Source organism: Pan troglodytes, chromosome 1 (genome assembly GCF_028858775.2).
Source record: "Pan troglodytes isolate AG18354 chromosome 1, NHGRI_mPanTro3-v2.0_pri, whole genome shotgun sequence".
NCBI lineage: Eukaryota > Metazoa > Chordata > Mammalia > Primates > Hominidae > Pan > Pan troglodytes.
Window position 1 is genome coordinate 215,505,581 of NC_072398.2, and position 17,941 is coordinate 215,523,521.

At 50.3% G+C, this 17,941-nt stretch overlaps 1 protein-coding gene across 2 annotated transcripts in view; it reads right to left on the reverse strand.

Annotated features, from left to right (window-relative positions):
* PLEKHM2 (pleckstrin homology and RUN domain containing M2) overlaps window positions 1-11,918 on the reverse strand; it is a 50,517-nt gene extending 38,599 nt beyond the window's left edge. For both annotated transcript variants that reach the window (XM_009448896.4, XM_513054.8), the window contains exon 1: window positions 11,622-11,918. In XM_009448896.4, the coding sequence (XP_009447171.1) occupies window positions 11,622-11,681 (60 nt within the window). In that variant the 5' untranslated portion in view covers window positions 11,682-11,918. The remainder of the gene's footprint in view (window positions 1-11,621) is intronic.
* Between the last annotated feature and the right edge of the window lie 6,023 nt (window positions 11,919-17,941).

Sequence of the window (17,941 nt, forward strand, 5' to 3'; positions counted from 1 at the left end):
GAATCCCAGCCCTGCTCCTTGTGAGCTTAATAACCTCTGGCAGTTTACTTCTCTAAACTCCATTCCCTCATGTGTTAAACAGGCATCGGGTGGGTGTGGTGGCTCATGCCTGTAATCCCAGCACTTTGGGAAGCCAAGGTGGAGAATGGCTTGAGCCCAGAAGTTTCAGAGCAGCCTAGGCGACATGGCAAAACTCCATCTCTACAAAAAAAAAAAAAAATAGAAAAAATTAGTTGGACGTGGTGGTGCACACCTGTAGTACCAGCTATTCAGGAGGGCTGAGGTAGGAGGATTACTTGATCCTGGGAGGTCGAGACTGCAGTGAGCCGAGATCACACCACTGCACTCCACCCTGGGTGACAGAGCAAGACCCTGTCTCAAAAAACAAACCCCAAGGCCAGGTGCGGTGACTCACACCTGTAATCCCAGCACTTTGGGAGGCTGAGGCGGGCAGATCACCTGAGTTGGAGACCAGCCTGGCCAACATGGTGAAACCCCATCACTACTAAAAATACAAAAATTAGCCAGGCGTGGTGATGGGCATCTGTAATCCCAGCTACTTGGGAGGCTGAGGCAGGAGAATCATTTGAACCTGGGAGGCAGAGGTTGCACTGAGCTAAGATGGCGCCACTGTACTCCAGCCTGGTGAAAGAGCGAAACTCTGTCCAAAAAAACCCCAAAAAACCCAAAGTGCCCCGACATCATGGGCCACTGACCCAGGAAACACATGTAAACATGCCAACTGTAGGGCCTGGCATGTAACAGGTGCCGAATAAACTAAATGTTAAGGATTCATGTGGTTTTATTACTCCCCTTCCTCTCAACATGTTCAGGACTCTCATGCCTCAGCAGTCTGTGAACACCAAAAACAACTTGGAGCAAAAGTCTGAACAATGAAGGTTGATTACCCTCAAAAATTAAGTTTGGAGATTTTTGTGTATTTCAAGCACGCATCAGTTCCTTCCTTGTACTCGCATAATATTGGGTTTCTCAGAATCTGTTAGTTCCAACTGTTAAATACAATTATCTGGGGAGGAAGGGAATTATAAGAAACTAATACCTTCTTCCTTATGTATTTGTGCAATGTTTGTAGACACTTACGGCAAAGGAGGAAAAGATAAATTACAAGTACACAGCATGAGGCCAGGTGCGGTGGCTCATGCCTATAAGCCCAGGACTTTGGGAGGCCAAGGCAGGTGGATCACTTGATGTCAGAAGTTCAAGACCAGCCTGGCCAATATGATGAAACCCCGTCTCTACTAAAAATACAAAAACTAGCCCAACATGGTGGTGCCTGCCTGTAATCCCATCTACTTGGGAGGCTGAGGCAGGAGAATCACTTGAACCCAGGAGGTGAAGGTTGCAGTGAGCAGAGATCACACCACTGCCCTCCAGCCTGGGCAACAGAGTGAGACTCTGTCTCAAAAAACAAAAAACAAAACAAAACAAAATACACAGCATGGAGGAGAATATCTGTGTAGAGGGCCACCTGCTTCACTGGCAAGAGGTTAGGAGAAGCTCTCAGGACCCTGGATGGTTTCAATAACTGATAGATCAATGGCCTAAACTTTAATCTCCCGCGGAAAGGACTCTCCCAGAAATCATCCTTATTCACCTGCCTCAAATGGAAGTTCTAGGATGTTTGCACCTCGAATGAGCAACACCAAGGAGGATAGGGCTGGAAAGGAGACTTCACCCAAACCAACCGGCCCTGCTGCCTGGTTTAGACCCTCAAGGAGGAGAGCTCGGGGCCCAGAGTTGCTCATTCTCTATTGCATGGCAGTTCCCAGATCCCAGGCTTAGAAACCTGTTTTTTTGTTTGTTTGTTTGTTTGTTTTTTGTGTTTTTTTTTTGAGATGGAGTCTCGCTCTGTCGCTCAGGCTAGAGTGCAGTGGCGCGATCTTGGCTCACTGCAACCTCCACCTCCTGGGTTCAAGCGATTCTCCTGCCTCAGCCTCCTGAGATGGGATTACATGCATGTGCCACCATGCCCAGTTAATTTTTGTATTTTTAGTAGAGACGGGGTTTCACCATGTTGGTCAAGCTGGTCTCGAACTCCTGATCTCGTGATCTGCCCGCCTGGGTCTCCCAAAGTGCTGGGATTACAGACATGAGCCACCACACCTGGCCAAGAAACCTGTTTTATCAGCAGAGGTGGCAACCCAGAGAGCTTTCTGTCATGAGAAAAGCTCTATTGCTTCTGTTGGACAGAAGGGCACTGCCAGCTCCAGCAGCAACACACTCCTGCCGTGGTGGTGACTCCTGATGCCTGAGATGGGCGCTGGAGACTCCTGAGGTAGGAATGACCCAGCCAGGAGCCCCACAATCCCTGCAAATGCCAACCTTCTTCTCCCCACAACTGTCACGAACTGAACACCAGCTCTTGCCTTTCCACATTAAGGCTTGTGTGGACCACTCTGCCTCTTACTCAATGTTTCCAGACCTAACATTTGTGTCAGCTGGCAGCAGAATTTTAGTTTTGCTGGGAATTTCTTTTCACACTGGGATCCAGCTGGATGAGTTCTGAGGGAGACCACTGCTCCATCTGAAGCTCCGGAGTGTTAGCCATAATGGCAGAATGACCACAGACAGTCAGCCCCGTCTGAACAGCCTGTTGCTGCCAGATGGTGACCTGTTTCTGTTAAACCCCAGTGAGTTTCTGCCTGGCCTCAAATCATCACACAGGGCCTTTCAATCTGGATAGGCCTAAGCCATGGCCAAACCATGGAGAGAGCGAGCCCAGGTTGTTCTGTGATGGGATGGAAAGGACCACACAGTGTCACAAGGTTTCCAACAGAAACCTGACGTCAGAGAAGCATTTCGTAAAAGGAGAACCGTATCTTAAAAGTGAACGGGCATGGGTCCGGGTGAGATGGCTCATGCCTGTAATCCCAGCACTTTGGGAGGCCAAGGCGGGCGGATCACTTGAGACCAGGAGTTCAAAACCAGCCTGACCAATATGGTGAAACCCCATCTCTACTAAAAATACACAAATTAGCCAGGTGTGGTGGTGGGCACCTGTAATCCTAGCTACTCAGGAGGCTGAGGCAGGAGAATCTCTTGAACCCAGGAGGTGGAGGTTGCAGTGAGCCGAGATCGCGCCACTGCCCTACAGCCTGAGCAACGGAGAGAGACTTTGTCTCAAAAAAAAAAAAAAAAGTGTGGCTAGGTGCAGTGGCTCACGCTTATAATCCCAGCACTTTGGCAGGCCAAGGCAGGTGGATCACTTGAGGTCAGGAGTTCAAGACCAGCCTGACCAACATGGTGAAACCCCATCTCCACTAAAAATACAAAATTATCTGGGCATGGTGGTGCATGCCTATAATCCCAGCTACTTGGGAGGCTGAGGCAGGAGAATCACTTGAACCAGGGAGAAGGAGGTTGCAGTGAGCCGAGATCGTGCCACCGTGCTCCAGCCTGAGTAACAAGAGCAAAACTCCATTAAAAAAAGAAAAAGTGAATGGGGCATGGACACAGTGGCTTGCACCTGTAACCCCACACTTTGGGAGGCTGGAGTGAGAGGAAGGCTTGAGGCCAGGAGTTCAAGACCAGCCTTAGCAACACAGGGAGACCCAGTCTCTACAAAAAAACCAAAAACGAAAAAAGTGAACGGGCAGGGCTCAGAAAAAGCAGTTATCACTTCCCCACTAGTATCTACTCCTGAGCCTGGGTGGAGTTACTCATGGGGTCAGGATCCCTCTGTGCACGACATGGTTTCCGGGTTAGGGACCTTCAGGTCCCTCCCCGCCCTCACCAGACAGCCTTTACTCTGGGAGAGAGGAAAGAAGGGAAATAGCTACTGAGAATTTAGGAAAAGGAGGAAGAGGAGCAGGCAGAAGGCACACTGACCCTTAACACTTCAGTTTGTAACGTGTGTAGATACTATTTTATGTAAATCTTTGTCCTGGTGACTCAGGTCCTTAGGGATTTTGAGAACATTTAAAACTCTTATGAGTTTTTCTGTAAAGCCACAGAGAACAAAACTATTGATCTAAACCAAATAGTCAATACAATTTTTACATCTACCTACCTACCAGTCCCTCTCCAGGAATGAGCTACCCCAGCTAATTTTTTTTTTCCCCCGCCGAGACAGGGTCTCACTCTGTCACCCAGGCTGGAGTGTAATGGCATGATCCTGGCTCACTGCAGCCTCGAACTTCTGGGCTCAAGTGACCCTCCTGCCTCAGCCTCCTGAGTAGCTGGGACTTTAGGCATGTGCCACCATGTCCACCTAATTTTTTATTTTTATTTTTGTAGACACAGGGTCTCATTATGTTGCACAGGCTGGTCTGGAATTCCTGGACTCAAGTGATCCTCCCACCTCAGCCCCCCAAAGTGCTGGGATTATAGTTGTGAGCCACTATGCCCACCGCCTCGCCTCCCCGCCCCCAGCTAATTTTTTTGTACTTGCAGATCTAACCTATCTCAGGAGTAGAAAAATGATAAAAAGTTCACCATGCAAGGCAGCCTTTTCAACTGCACAGACAGGCTGGGCTGAACAACAGCTGTGGCTCATTCACCAGCGCCAGTAAATCCCGATCCCGACTGGGGACTGGGAGACTCCTGCTCAAGGCAGTGTGCCTGGCCAGAAATAGAACTTCACTCAGAGCCGACGCCGGTGGGGCACTGTCTGCCCAAACCGAAGTGGGTGAGAGACTGAGGCGAGAGAAGGTTGTCAGGACCCAGGAACAGAGCGATGGTTACCCTATTACAATTCATTTATCCCTTTTAAAGGGTAGGAGAACAGGGGCAATTACTTTTCATTTTATGTACTTCTGAGCTATTTGTGTGTTTTTAAAAACAACTATTTTCTTAGAATAATTTTACGGCCAAGTGCAGTGGCTCATGCCTGTAATCTTAGCACTTATGCAGGCCGAGGTGGGAGGATCACCTGAGCTCAGGAGTTCGAGACCAACCTGGGCAACATAGTGAGACCTTGTCTCCACACTAAAAAATTAAAAATTAGCTGGACGTGGTGACATACGTTTGTAGTCCCAGCTACTCAGGTGGCTGAGGCGGGAGAATCGCTTGATCCCAGGAGTTGAAGGCTACAGTGAGCCATGATGGTGCCACTGTACTCCAGCCTGGGCCACAGAGTGAAACCCTGTCTCAAACAAACACACACACAAAAAGAATCATTTTTCATTCTCTTATCCTACTCAGTGTCCCTTGCAGGATGCAATGTCATTGCCTTAGGGAATCTTCCCTGATCGTCTCCAAAGCAAACCTCCCTGCCAATTCTTTATCACATTGCTTTAATGCCTTCATAATGCTTACCATGATCTGAAATCATCTCTGTATTTGTCTACGAATTTATCACCTTCTTTTTCTTCTAGAATGTCAGCTCCATGAGGGCAGATACTCATCTGCCTGTTCATAAGAACCTTCCTAGGGCCTATGATGGTGAGGTTCTAGGGAAGGTGCTCACTAAATAGTTTTGAATAACTGAATACAGGGACACATGATGGGATTTACAAGTGTCCATGTTCACTCCACAAGCCTAATGTGCAAAAACACAGCTACAATAGAGATTTGGTTAACTATAGGACTGGTGCACCAACTTCTCTGGAAGTAATCCCTGGCCTACCTTGGCAAGGACTTTTTCATATGAACACATGCGTCATATGTGAACTACTGCCTGTGGGCTAAAACCAGCCTGATACCTATTTTTGTAAATAAAGTTTTATTGGAACAAAGCCACACTCATACACATTTGGTTGCTTTTGAGCAGAACTGAGCAGTTTCAACAAAGACTATACGGCCTGAAAATATTTACCATGTGGCCTTTTAAGAAAAAGTTGGAGCTTGAAGAAACAGCAGTGTAGTATAAGACTCTCACTGAAGCCGGAGGCAGTGGCTCACGACTGTACTTTGGGAGGCCAAGGTGGGTGTATTACTGGAAACCAGGAGTTTGAGGCCAGCCTGGCCAACATGGTGAAACCCTGTCTCTACTAAAAATACAAAAATTAGCAGGGCGTGGTGGTCTGTGCCCGTAATCCCAGCTACTTGGAGGTTGAGGCACGAGAATTGCTTGAACCCAGGAAGAGGGGGTTGCAGTGAGCCAAGATCATGCCACTGCACTCCAGTCTGGGTGACAGAGCAAGACTGTCTCAAAAAAAAAAAAAACAAAAACAAAAAAAAAACAAAAACCTCGGCTGGGCGCGGTGGCTCACACCTGTAATCCCAGCACTTTGGGAGGCCGAAGTGGGCAGATCACCTGAGGTAGGGAGTTTGAGGCCAGCCTGGCCAACAAGGCGAAACCCTGTCTCTACTAAAAATACAAAATTAGCCGGGCGTAGTGGCTCATGCCTGTAATCCCAGCTACTTGGGAGGCTGAGGCTCGAGAATCACTTGAACTTGGGAGGCGGAGGTTGCAGTGAGCTGAGATCGCGCCACTGCACTCCAGCCTGGGCAACAAGAGCGAAATTCCGTCTCAAAAACAAAAGCACAAAAAACACCACCACTCACTGAAGACTGCACAAGGGTGATCTGCAGAGTCCACAGAGACGCTTGCAAGTAGTAATGGTGGCTTTTATTTAGGCCTGACTGTAAGCAAGGTATTGTGCTAAGAGCTGTTAAGTGTGTTCTCTCATATAATTGAATTATCATTATAGCATTAGTAGTAGGTTCTCACTGCTGATGCGAACAGTGGTCCAGTCATCTGCCAGGATCGAGATGGTCAGTTACAAACCCAGGCCCAAGTCTGCATGCCGCTGAAGCCTGCGTTTGTGTCCACTAGGCTACATGGCTTCCACAGAAAGCACCTTCCAGCCGCATCCTGCAGAACCCTTGGCAATCTTAAGACAGGTCCCTCTTAAGACAGGTCACGCCTGTCCTCGGAAGACCATCTGGAAGGCCCCACTTCCTTGGGGATGCCTAGGCTGTTTCTTCTGTCTTGAATGCTTGCTTCTTCTCTTTCTCTGAACTCTACCAGTATTTCTTTTTTTCTTTTTTTCTTTTTTTTGAGACGGAGTTTCGCTGTTTTTGCCCAGGCTGGAGTGCAATGGTGCCACAACTCACCACAACCTCCGCCTCCCGAGTTTAAGCGATTCTCCTGCCTCAGCCTCCCGAGTAGCTGGGATTACAAGTATGCACCACCACACCTAGCTAATTTTGTATTTTTAATAGAGATGGAGTTTCTCGATGTTGGTCAGGCCGGTCTCGATCTCCTGACCTCAGGTGATCTGCCCGCCTCGGCCTCCCAAAGTGTTGGGGTTACAGGCATGAGCCACCGTGCCTGGCCAGGAGGTTGCTTCTTATGGCATATAGTCTTTGCTCATTCTGCAGGCATATGCAGCAGACACACCTGCTCCTCAAAAACAGAACTTGGGAAAATCACTGCCTGCCTTCCCTCCCCTGGAGAAGATGTTATTTAGTAGAACCACATGCTGATTCAAAAATGCCAAAGCTGTCGTTGACGTGGACATTTCTCTTTAACAAATCAGCAACCACAGGCTTTACTGGCAGCATCTGGGATGTTTCTGCTACTAGCTCCCTTTCTAGAATTGAATATGAATTGACTTTGCTATTGTTATCATTTCCTTTTTTTTTTTTTTTTTGAGACAGAGTCTCCCTCTGTCACCCACGCTGGAGTGCAATGGCGCGATCTCAGTTCACTGCAACCTCCACCTCCCGGGTCAAGTGCTTCCCTGCCTCAGCCTCCCAAGTAGCTGGGACTACAGGCACGTGCCACCACACTCAGCTAATTTCTGTATTTTTGGTAGAGATGGGGTTTCACCATGTTGGCAAGGCTGGTCTTGAACTTCTGGCCTCAAGTTATCCACCACCTTGGCCTCCCAAAGTGCTGGGATTACAGGCGTGAGCCACCATGCCTGGCCTATTGTTATCATTTTCATTTAATCATGTTAATTATTAAACTCTCCAGTTCTCTCTCACCCTCAGGAATTCTGTGTCCATATCAGAACACAGGTTGCCTTGGATTCAGATGGATTAACAGCTGTTTCACCTGTCTGGTGTTATAATGGGTATTCACCATCACAAAATCTAAGTGTGAAAATAGTTGAACTCAACAATACTCCTTGGGGATAGTGGTTGCTTTGAGGGTGTAGTTTCTGGGAGGGGGAACGAGGGGGCCCTCTGGGATAATGGTCATGTTCTGTTTCTTGGTCAGGGTGCTGGATATGCAGGTGTATTCACTTTGTGAGAACTCATTAAGCTGTCCGCTCAGGACCTGTGCACTTTTCTGTAGGCATGCTTCATTTTCATAAAAAGTTCTAAAGTACTCATTGCAAATACAGAAATACACAATGGATCTTTCCTTGCAGAAATGCGCATCTCATTTTCTTCATGTAAAATCCTTATAAAATGACCAGTAAGACCATTTACTGGTGGTAGGATGCAAGAAAAAAGGCAAAGCAACTCTCAAGGTGCTATATAACACATTTAGGTGAGACTGGCATTCAAGGACAAATCTGACCCCAAGACTGCTGTCCTCAATGTCTACTGCTGTAGCCAAACTAACAGGTTCCTAGTAAAGCAGACACTCTGATTCAGAAAACCAAATGTAATTTATGATGCAAGAATCACATCGCAGTTGTCTCAAACAAACACACAAAGGAAGTGGCTACCAAGAACAAATGGTGTTGCAGAACAACCTTTAGGTGGTGAGGCAGTTGAGCCATCTTCAAGCCTTGTAAAATTGAGGAATGGGCTCTTGCACAAAGAAAAAAGCTACCAGTTAAGACTGGGCCAGGATCCATGCTAAACACTCTACATGTTTATTAAAACTTCACCATGCCTGTAATCCCAGCACTTTGGGAGGCCGAGGTGAGCGGATCATGAGGTCAGGAGATCGAGACCATCCTGGCTAACACGGTGAAACCCTGTCTCTACTAAAAATACAAAAAAATTAGCCGGGCATAGTGGCGGGCGCCTGTAACATGTAGTCCCAGCTACTCGGGAGGCTGAGGCAGGAGAATGGCGTGAACCTGAGAGACGGAGCTTGCAGTGAGCTGAGATCACGCCACTGCACTCCAGCCTGGGTGACAGAGCAAGACTCCATCTCAAAAAAAAAAACAAAAAACAAAAAACAAACAAAAACTTCACAACACAGCCTGACCAATATGGCGAAATCCCATCTCTACAAAAAATACAAAAATTAGTCGGGCACGGTGGCTCACACCTGTAATCCTAGCACTTTGGGAGGCCAAGGCAGGCAGATCACTTGAGGTCAGGAGTTCAAGACCAGCCTGGCCAACATGGGGAAACCCCATCTCCACTAAAAATACAAAAATTAGACGCTGGGCGCCGTGGCTCACGCCTGTAATCCCAGCACTTTGGGAGGCCGAAGCGGGCAGATCACAAGGTGAGGAGATCGAGACCATCCTGGTTAACATGGTGAAACCCCGTCTCTACTAAAAATACAAAAAAATTAGCCGGGCGTGGTGGCCGGCGCTTGTAGTCCCAGCTACTTGGGAGGCTGAGGCAGGAGAATGGTGTGAACCCATGAGGCGGAGCTTGCAGTGAGCGGAGATCGGGCCACTGCATTCTAGCCTGGGCGACAGAGCGAGACTCCGTCTCAAAAAACAAAAAACAAAAAACAAAAAACAAAAATTAGCCGGGTGTGGTGGCGCACACCTGTAATCCCAGCTACTCGAGAGGCCGAGGCAGGAGAATTGCTTGAACCTGGGAGGTGGAGGTTGTAGTGAGCCGAGATCACGCCACTGCCCTCCAGCCCAGGCAACAGAGCAAGACTCTGTCTCAAAAACAAACAACAACAACAATAACAACAACAAAAACACTCCACAACAACCCTAATTTTATCCCTGCTTTACAGATGAAGAAACTGGGCATGGAGAGGTTAATAAGCCTGACCAAGGTTACAGGGTTATTAATTTGGCAGGGCGGGGATTCAATCAGGCAGCTGGACTCCAGAATCCATGCTCCTAACGATGATGCTGGCCATGGCTTTGGTTGTGATACACCCAGGGATGGGTTTGCAGTTTCTAGTGTGACATTTTCTGCGGTGCATTCCAGCTCAATAAGTGTCCTTGTCCAAACACCTACAATTATATGCACCTCAACAAACACACCTAACTCATAAGTGACAGCCTGACTTACAAAGTGAATCTCTGCCTTCAAAAGACTCATGCTTATACATGTGACAGCGTGCCCCATGTCTACTGCCTCTCCATCACGGACTTTCTCCATTCATTTGTTTGAAATCCAAAGACAAATGCCGGGCCTACCTAAAGCCACAATCAGTCCGGATTAGATTAGAAAGGTCACCTGTGTTCCTTTCTCTTCCGTTAGGAAAGATGTACTGCTTCTCAACAAAGTATTTGCTCATCCTGCCCTCCTTGAGTAAGCAAAAACCATACCCCATTACATTAGCAAAGCTCAGTAAAACTACGTAAAACTCGTTGGATCTCTGCAATGTTACTTTAGCTGTGCTTTTAGAGGAATGTTTTCAGTAAGGGCAATTCGAGAATCTATTTTCTTTTTAAGTCACATTGATCTTTATGAAAGGTAAAATAGCTTGCCTGTGTTGCTTTTGAGGAATCTCAGTGGGAAAACAGACAATTATTTAAATATGATGGTTGATCCAATTAATTCTATTCATTTTGCTTCTTCAAGTAAAATAAGCTGCTGAGTCCCTCACCCAAGCCATTTTCTTTCTCTTTTTTCTTTCTTTCTTTCTTTTTTTTTTTTCAGTTTCTGAGACTATCTGGTGAGCCAGGAATTCAAATTACACAAACACACACACAGAGAGAGAGAGAGAGAAAAATCCATTCTGATTTGGCCATTTAGGTTTTCAGTGAATATGGATTCTTTTAAATTTATTATTATTATTTTATTTTTATATCCAGCCCAAAAACGTCAGAATATGGATTCTACCTTCCAGCACGGACCCTTTTGCGGATATGCCAACTTCATCACAAATACATGCCCTTGACAGGTATGTACTCATTTCTACCTGGAATTGGGACAGTGATGTTTACTGCGGCAAGCCCCACAGCAAGGTGTCTGTGGTGTCACCCGGTTCCCCGGATCAGCATCCAAAATGCAATCCCCATGTACTTCAGGTTCTTATAATCAAAGCCCCTAGTGAACCTCTTCGAAGCTACCATCCTTGAGCAAGATTATTCAGGGGACTTCCCAGGAGCAGAGGCAATGTCGCCGGGACCCAGGCCATGGGAAAGTGAAGTTGCTTATCACTGGCCTCCACCCTGACTGCCAGACCCTGGGCGACGCCAGCCTGGCGGGGGGACCCGGGGATGCAGCGGATTCCGCAGGAGGCTGCATGGGGTTCCTTCAGGAGCTCCCGGGGGCGCCGCTGCCCCAGTGGCGGACCGGAGGGTCGCTGACCCCTCTCCGGGAGGGCAGGGCCCCGGGCCAGGTTTGGGGAAGCTCCGAGGATGCTGACCTCAACTTTGTTCTTTAAAAATAGCTCCGAGGCCGCGGCGCTCACGTGAGCGGCGCCGCTTCCCCTCTACCGGCCCGGGGCTCCCGGCCGCTCGTCGCCCCCCGGGTCGCGGAGGGGAAGGGCGGGGGGCCCGAGTCCCTGCGGCAGCAGGGTCGCCGGCCCGGGCGAGCGCCGCCGGAGGGCGTCGGGGGCGCGGCGAGGAAGGGGCCCCGGCCGGGAGGGAGGCCGCGCTCACCTTCTTCACCGACAGCGAGATGTTCTCCAGGATCCGGTCCTTCACCTCCCCCGGCTCCATGGCGCTGCCACCGTCGCCGCCACCGCCACCGCCGCCGCCGCCGCCCCGCCGCCGCTTCCCGCGCCGGGGGCCGGGGGCCGCCGCCAACCGCTGCCGCCGGCCGTACGGGGGCTCCGTCGTGCCGGCCGCGGGGCCCGGCGCCCGCCGCCCGGCCCTCGCCTCGCCTTGGCCCTCGCTCCACCGCGGCCCGGCGGCTCCGTAGCGCGGCCGGCGGGGAAGGAGGCCGCGGGCTGTGCGCCGCGGCGGCGGCGGCGGCAGGAACTGATGTCAGGCGGGGCGGCGCCAGGGCCCGCCTGCGCCTGGGGACTCCGGGGACCCGGAGACCCGCACAGACCCTTGGCCGCGGCCCTCCCCAGAGACCCCGAGACCCGCCCCCAGCCCTCCTCAAGCCACAGACTCTCCCCGGCACCCCAGAGACACCCTCAGACCCCAGGGACGCCAGAGACCTCGACCCCGCCTGCCGGGGACCTCGGGGCTCCTCGGAGACCCTCCTCAGCCCACAGATTCCTTCAGGGACCCCAGAGACACCCTCAGACCCCAGGGACTCCGGACACCCCGACCCCGCCTGCCAGAGACCCCCACAGACCCTGGGACCCCGGCCCTCCTCGGAGACCCTCCCCCAGGCCTCGTCAGCCCACAGATTCCCTCAGGGACCCCAGAGACACCCTCAGACCCCAGGGACTCCGGAGACCCCGACCCCGCCTGCCCGGGACACCGGCCCTCCTCAGAGACCCTGGAGACCCTCCCCCTCAGCCCTCAGGCCATAGACTCCCCCCTGGGACCTCAGAGACACCCTCAGACTCCAGGGACTCCGGAGACCCCAACCCCACCTGCTGGGGACCCCCACAGACCCTGGGCCCCCAGCCCTCCTCAGAGACCCCCAAAGACCCCGAGGCACTGGCCCTCCCCAGAGACCCCGAGAACCTCCCCACAGCCCTCCTCAGCCCACAGGATCCCCCCACAAAACCCCAGAGACTCCCACAGGCCCCAAGGACTCTGGAGACTCCGACCCCACAGGCCAGAGACCCCCACAGACCCTGAGACCCCGGCCCTCCTCAGAGACTCGAGACACCCACAGACCCTGGGCCCCCTCCCGCCGGCCCTCTTTAGTCCACAGACCCCTCCTTAGAGACCCCAGTGCATCCCACTAACTCTGGCCAGGGACCCCAAGACCCTCTCAGCCCGCAAGCCCCACTTATCTTCCTCCCCTTCCTTAGCCCAGCCATCCCCTCAATGTGCAGACCCAGGCCCCCTGGCTTTGGCAGCCTGGAGGACCCAGCACCCCCACCGGGTCAGCCTAGACTCCAGCCCCCAGCCCTAGACCCTCCCTGGCCCCCCTGGCCCTCCCCAGCCTCCCCTCCTCAGTGCCTCACCCTCAAGGCCCAGTCCTACATTTGAGGTCCCTGGTGCTCCTCCCCACCCCCAAAACACACCCTCCTCACCTTCAGCCCCAACGCCCCATTCCCACTCCTTATCCTTATCCCTCTTCTTCAGCCCCACGTATCCCAAGGGCCTCAGCTCCCTCAGCCCCTGAAACCCACAGTAACAACTCTCTTCCCACACACCCTCCTCAAATCCACCATCTCATAAAGCCCCTGCACTTCGAGGTGTCAGTCTCCTACCTGGCTCTCTTCCCTCCTTAAGTTCCCAAATAAATATATCCTGACACATAGATTAGTCCCTCCTTTTTATTCTCAGACACCCCAGTTCTCAACTCTGGTTCCCTGGTCTTCCCTCTTCTCTGCTCAGGCCACCCCATCCCTGAAGTCCCCTTAGCATCTGAAATACTGATTCATTGCTTATCTCAGAGGGACCCCACAAGCCTCCAAAGGTCGCTCCCCAGCCCCTTAGTTTCCCAAGGAGAGACCCAAAATAGTGGTACTTTGTTTTTTTTTTTTTTTTTGAGACAGAGCCTTGCTCTGTTCCCCAGGCTGGAATGCGATGGTGCGATCTCTGCTCACTGCAACTTCCGCTTCCCAGCTTTAAGCAATTCTCCTGCCTCAGCCTCCCGAGTAGCTGGGACTACAGGTGCATGTGCCACCACACCCAGCTAATTTTTTTTTTTTTTTTTGAGGCGGAGTCTCGCTCTGTCACCCAGGCCGGAGTGCGGTGGCACAATTTCAGCTCACTGCAACTTCCTCCTCCCAGGTTCAAGTGATTCTCCTGTCTCAGCCTCCCCAGTAGCTGGGATTACGGGCGCCTGCCACCACGCCCAGCTAATTTTTTTGTATTTTTAGTAGAGACGGGGTTTCGCCATGTTGGCCAGGCTGGTCTTGAACTCCTGACCTCAGGTGATCTGCCCGCCTTGGCCTTAAATTATTTTTTAAAGACAGGGTCTCACTCTGTCACCCAGGCTGGAGTGCAGTGGTGGGTGTGATCATAGCTCACTGTAGCTTGAACTCCCTGGGGGATCCTCCCACGTCAGCCTCCCCAGTAGCTGAGAGTACAGAATAAAATACGCCCAGCGAATTTTATTTTTTGTAGAGACAGGACCTCGCTCTGTTACCCAGGCTGGTCTTGAACTCCTGAGCGCAGGCCATCCTCTTACCTCAGCCTCCCAAAGGGCTGGGATTACGGGCATGAGCCATCATGTCCAGCCCAGGGCGTTTTCTTATTTGTACTGAGTTCAGGAAAGCAAGAGATAACAGCCTCTTTGGAGTTGTTATCTACCTCTCATATTCAGAGAGCAGAATAAGAACAGATGAGGGTTGAGACTCCAGTCACTGGATAGGTAGAGAAAAGGTTGAGGACAGAGGACACATTACTTTGAATGAGGAAATAAATAGCCAGGTATCTATGAGTAGAAATAGCCTCCTACTTACCAAAGGTGTTTGTGGAGTCAGAATTGCGCACTTCCTTCCCACTCCATCCTGGCTAGGGTGCATACAGGCCCCAACCTGCTGGATGCAGCTCTGGTTCATGAAAATGCAGTCACCCAAAACTGACCCAACAAGCTTTGGGATTCTTCTCTGCTGTTGAATAGCAGGCCATCTTCTGCTGAGCACTGCGTTCTGCTGGGCACCTCCTCCCTAGGAATGGCTGATCATGGCTTGGGCACATGGTACACTCAGTGGGTATTTTTATTCCTTGGCTGTATGCCTGGGGTGTCCACTTGGTCTGTGACATAAGAAGGTGGTGGCATTTCTGCCATATTGTTTTTATCTGCATGTATTGAGAGATGGTCACATTCAGCATTTTACAACATTCAGAGGAATGTAAGGTCTCACTGTCTACCAAATTCCTAAGGTTTGCATAGGTATGTGAGCTGGTACAACAGACATTGTTATCTAACAACACTTCTTACAGGAAAGAGGGAGAGGCCAAATGTGCATTGATGTGCAGCTAATTGCTCCTTGTCCAGAGTTCAAATATGGAATCCATTCTGCGTGTCAAACACAGGGCGAGCCGGGCATGGTGGTGCATGTCTGTAGCCTCAGCTGCTTCGGAGGCTGAAGAGGGAGGATCTCTTGAGCTCATGTGGCTGCACTCCAGCCTGGGTGACAGAGCGAGACTTCATCTCTTAAAAAACCCCAAAAAGCAAAACAAAAAAAAAAAAGGGTGACTCTGAAAAACACAAGATACTTATTTATCTTGTTATTGGGGGTCACTTAAGCTGGAAATTGAAGCTCATTCATTTATTGCACAAGACTTTTCTGATCTCATGAGAAGCGCATGGGACTCTGAGTCAAAAGGCAACAAGAATCAAAAGCCTCAACTGACTCATGCTAGGGCCTCAGGCAAGTCACTTTGCCTTAATTTCCAAATCAGTGACCCAGGAAAAATGATTCTATTCTTATTTTTTGTTGTTGTTGTTTTTTGAGATGGAGTTTTACTCTGTCGCCCAGGCTGGAGTGCAGTGGCTCGATCTCGGCTCACTGCAACCTCCGCCACCACCCCCCCCGGGTTCAAGCGATTCTCCTGCCTCAGCCTCCCGAGTAGTTGGGATTACAGGCACCTGCCACCATGCCCAGCTAATTTTTTGTATTTTTAGTAGAGATGGGGTTTCACCATCTTGGCCAGGCTGGTCTCGAGCTCTTGACCTCATGATCCACCTGCCTCGGCCTCCTAAAGTGCTGGGATTACAGGTGTGAGTCACCGCGCCCAGCCTGTTGTTTTTTGAGACAGAGTCTTGCTCTGTCACCCAGGCTGGAGCGCAGTGGCGTGTTCTCAGCTGACTGCAGCCTCCACCCACTGTCATAGCATTTAGAATACAGTCCATACTCTTTTCTCTGGCTTCCAAGGCTGATCTGATCCAGCCTCCCTCCCTGACTCATCTCCTAACTCCGCTGGTGTGTGCCAGCCCCACCAACCTTAGTTTCTCAAGCATGCTGGTCTGTTCGCATCCGAGGGCCTCTAGCTATTCACCCAAATCTGCTCTCTCTGGCTGCGTGTGATGGCTCACGCCTGTAATCCCAGCACTTTGGGAGCCCAAGGTGGGACGATCACTTGAGCCCAGGAGTTCAAGACCAGCCTGGGCAACAAAGTGAGACCCCCATCTCTACAAAAAATCCAAAAATTAGCCAGGCATGGTGATGTGTTCCTGTGATCCCAGCTACATGGGAGGTCGAGGCTGCAGTGAGCCATGTTTGCACCACTGCACTCCAACCTAGGCAACAGAGCAAGACCCTGTCTCAAAACAAAAGCCAAACAACAAAAATACAAAATCTTCTCTCTCTTTACACAGTAATAGGGTTGTAGCCAGGCAGAGTGCTACACTACATTTCCCAGCCTCCTTTGCGACAGGCACAGCTATATGATCAAATCCTCTCAAATAGAACATGAACAGAAATGTGATCCATTCCTAGGCTGGGATTCTATGCAAATTTCCTCTTCCATGCTGTTTCTTCTTCTACCAGTGGGATGAAGCCAAGGGGATGTCAGACGTATAAAATATAGACACCCTAGTTCCCTGAATCACTGCATGGAAGAGAGCTGTCCATCAACCTAGAACAGCTGCCTTGAGCTGTAGCATAGAAAGGGCTATGCTACAGTTTCTTTTTTTCTGATTAATTTTCTGATTAATTTCTTTTTTCTGATTAATTTTTAACTTAATTAAAATGCAGATAAAGTTTTTAGCTGGCCATGGAAGTTAAAGGACAAATGAGACTGGGTGCAGTGGCTCACGCTTGTAATCCCTGCACTTTGGGATGCCGAGGTGGGTGGATTGCCTGAGGTCAGGAGTTCAAGACCCCAGCCTGGGTGACAAAAAATAAAAAAGAGAGAACTAAAGACAAACGTAAGGTTGCTTCTCTTTACACCTGATGATACAGTTTGGATATTTGTTTCAAATCTCATGTCAAAATGTAATCCTTAGGCCAGGCACGGTGGCTCATTCCTATAATCCCAGCACTTTGGGAGGCCAAGGCAAGCAGATCACTTGAGGTCAGGAGTTCGAGACCAGCCTGGCCAATATGGTGAAACCCCATCTTTACTAACAATACAAAAATTAGCCAGGTGTGGTGCACGTGCCTTAATCCCAGCTACACCGGAGGCTGAGGCAGGAGAACCGCTTGAACCCAGGAGGCGGAGGTTGCAGTGAGCTGAGATCGCGCCACTGCATTCCAGCCTGGGTGCAGAGCAAGACCTGTCTCAAAAAAAGAAAATAAATAAATAAATAAATAAATAAATAAAAGGAATCCTCAGTGTTGGAGGTGGGGCCTGATGGGAGGTGACTGGATCATGGGGGTGGAGTTCTCATGAATGGTTGAGCACCATCCTCTTGGTGCTGTCCTCAAAACAGTGAGTGAATTCTTGCAAGATGTAGTCATGTAAAAGTATGTGGCACCTCCCCACCACTCTCTCTCACTTCCTCTTGCTTTTGTCATGTGATAAGCCTGCTCCTGCTTCACCTTCTGCCATGAGTAAAAGCTCCCTGAGGCCTCCCCAGAAGCTGAGCAATGTTGGCCCATGCTTGTGCAGCCTGCAGAATCATGAGCCAATTAAACCTCTTTTCGTTATAAACTACACAGTCTCACTGAGCACGGTGGCTCACGCCTGTAATCCTAGCACTTTGGGAGGCCAAGGCGGGTGGATCACTTGAGGTCAGGCATTCGAGACCAGCATGGCCAACATGGTAAAACCCTGTATCTACTAAAAATACAAAAATTAGACAGGCGTGGTGGTGTATGCCTGTAGTCCCAGCTACTTGGGAGGCTGAGGCAGGAGACTCGCTTGAACCCGGGAGGTGGAGGTTGCAGTGAGCCAAGATCACACCACTGCACTCCAGCCTGGGTGACAGAGCAAGACTCCATCTCAAAAAA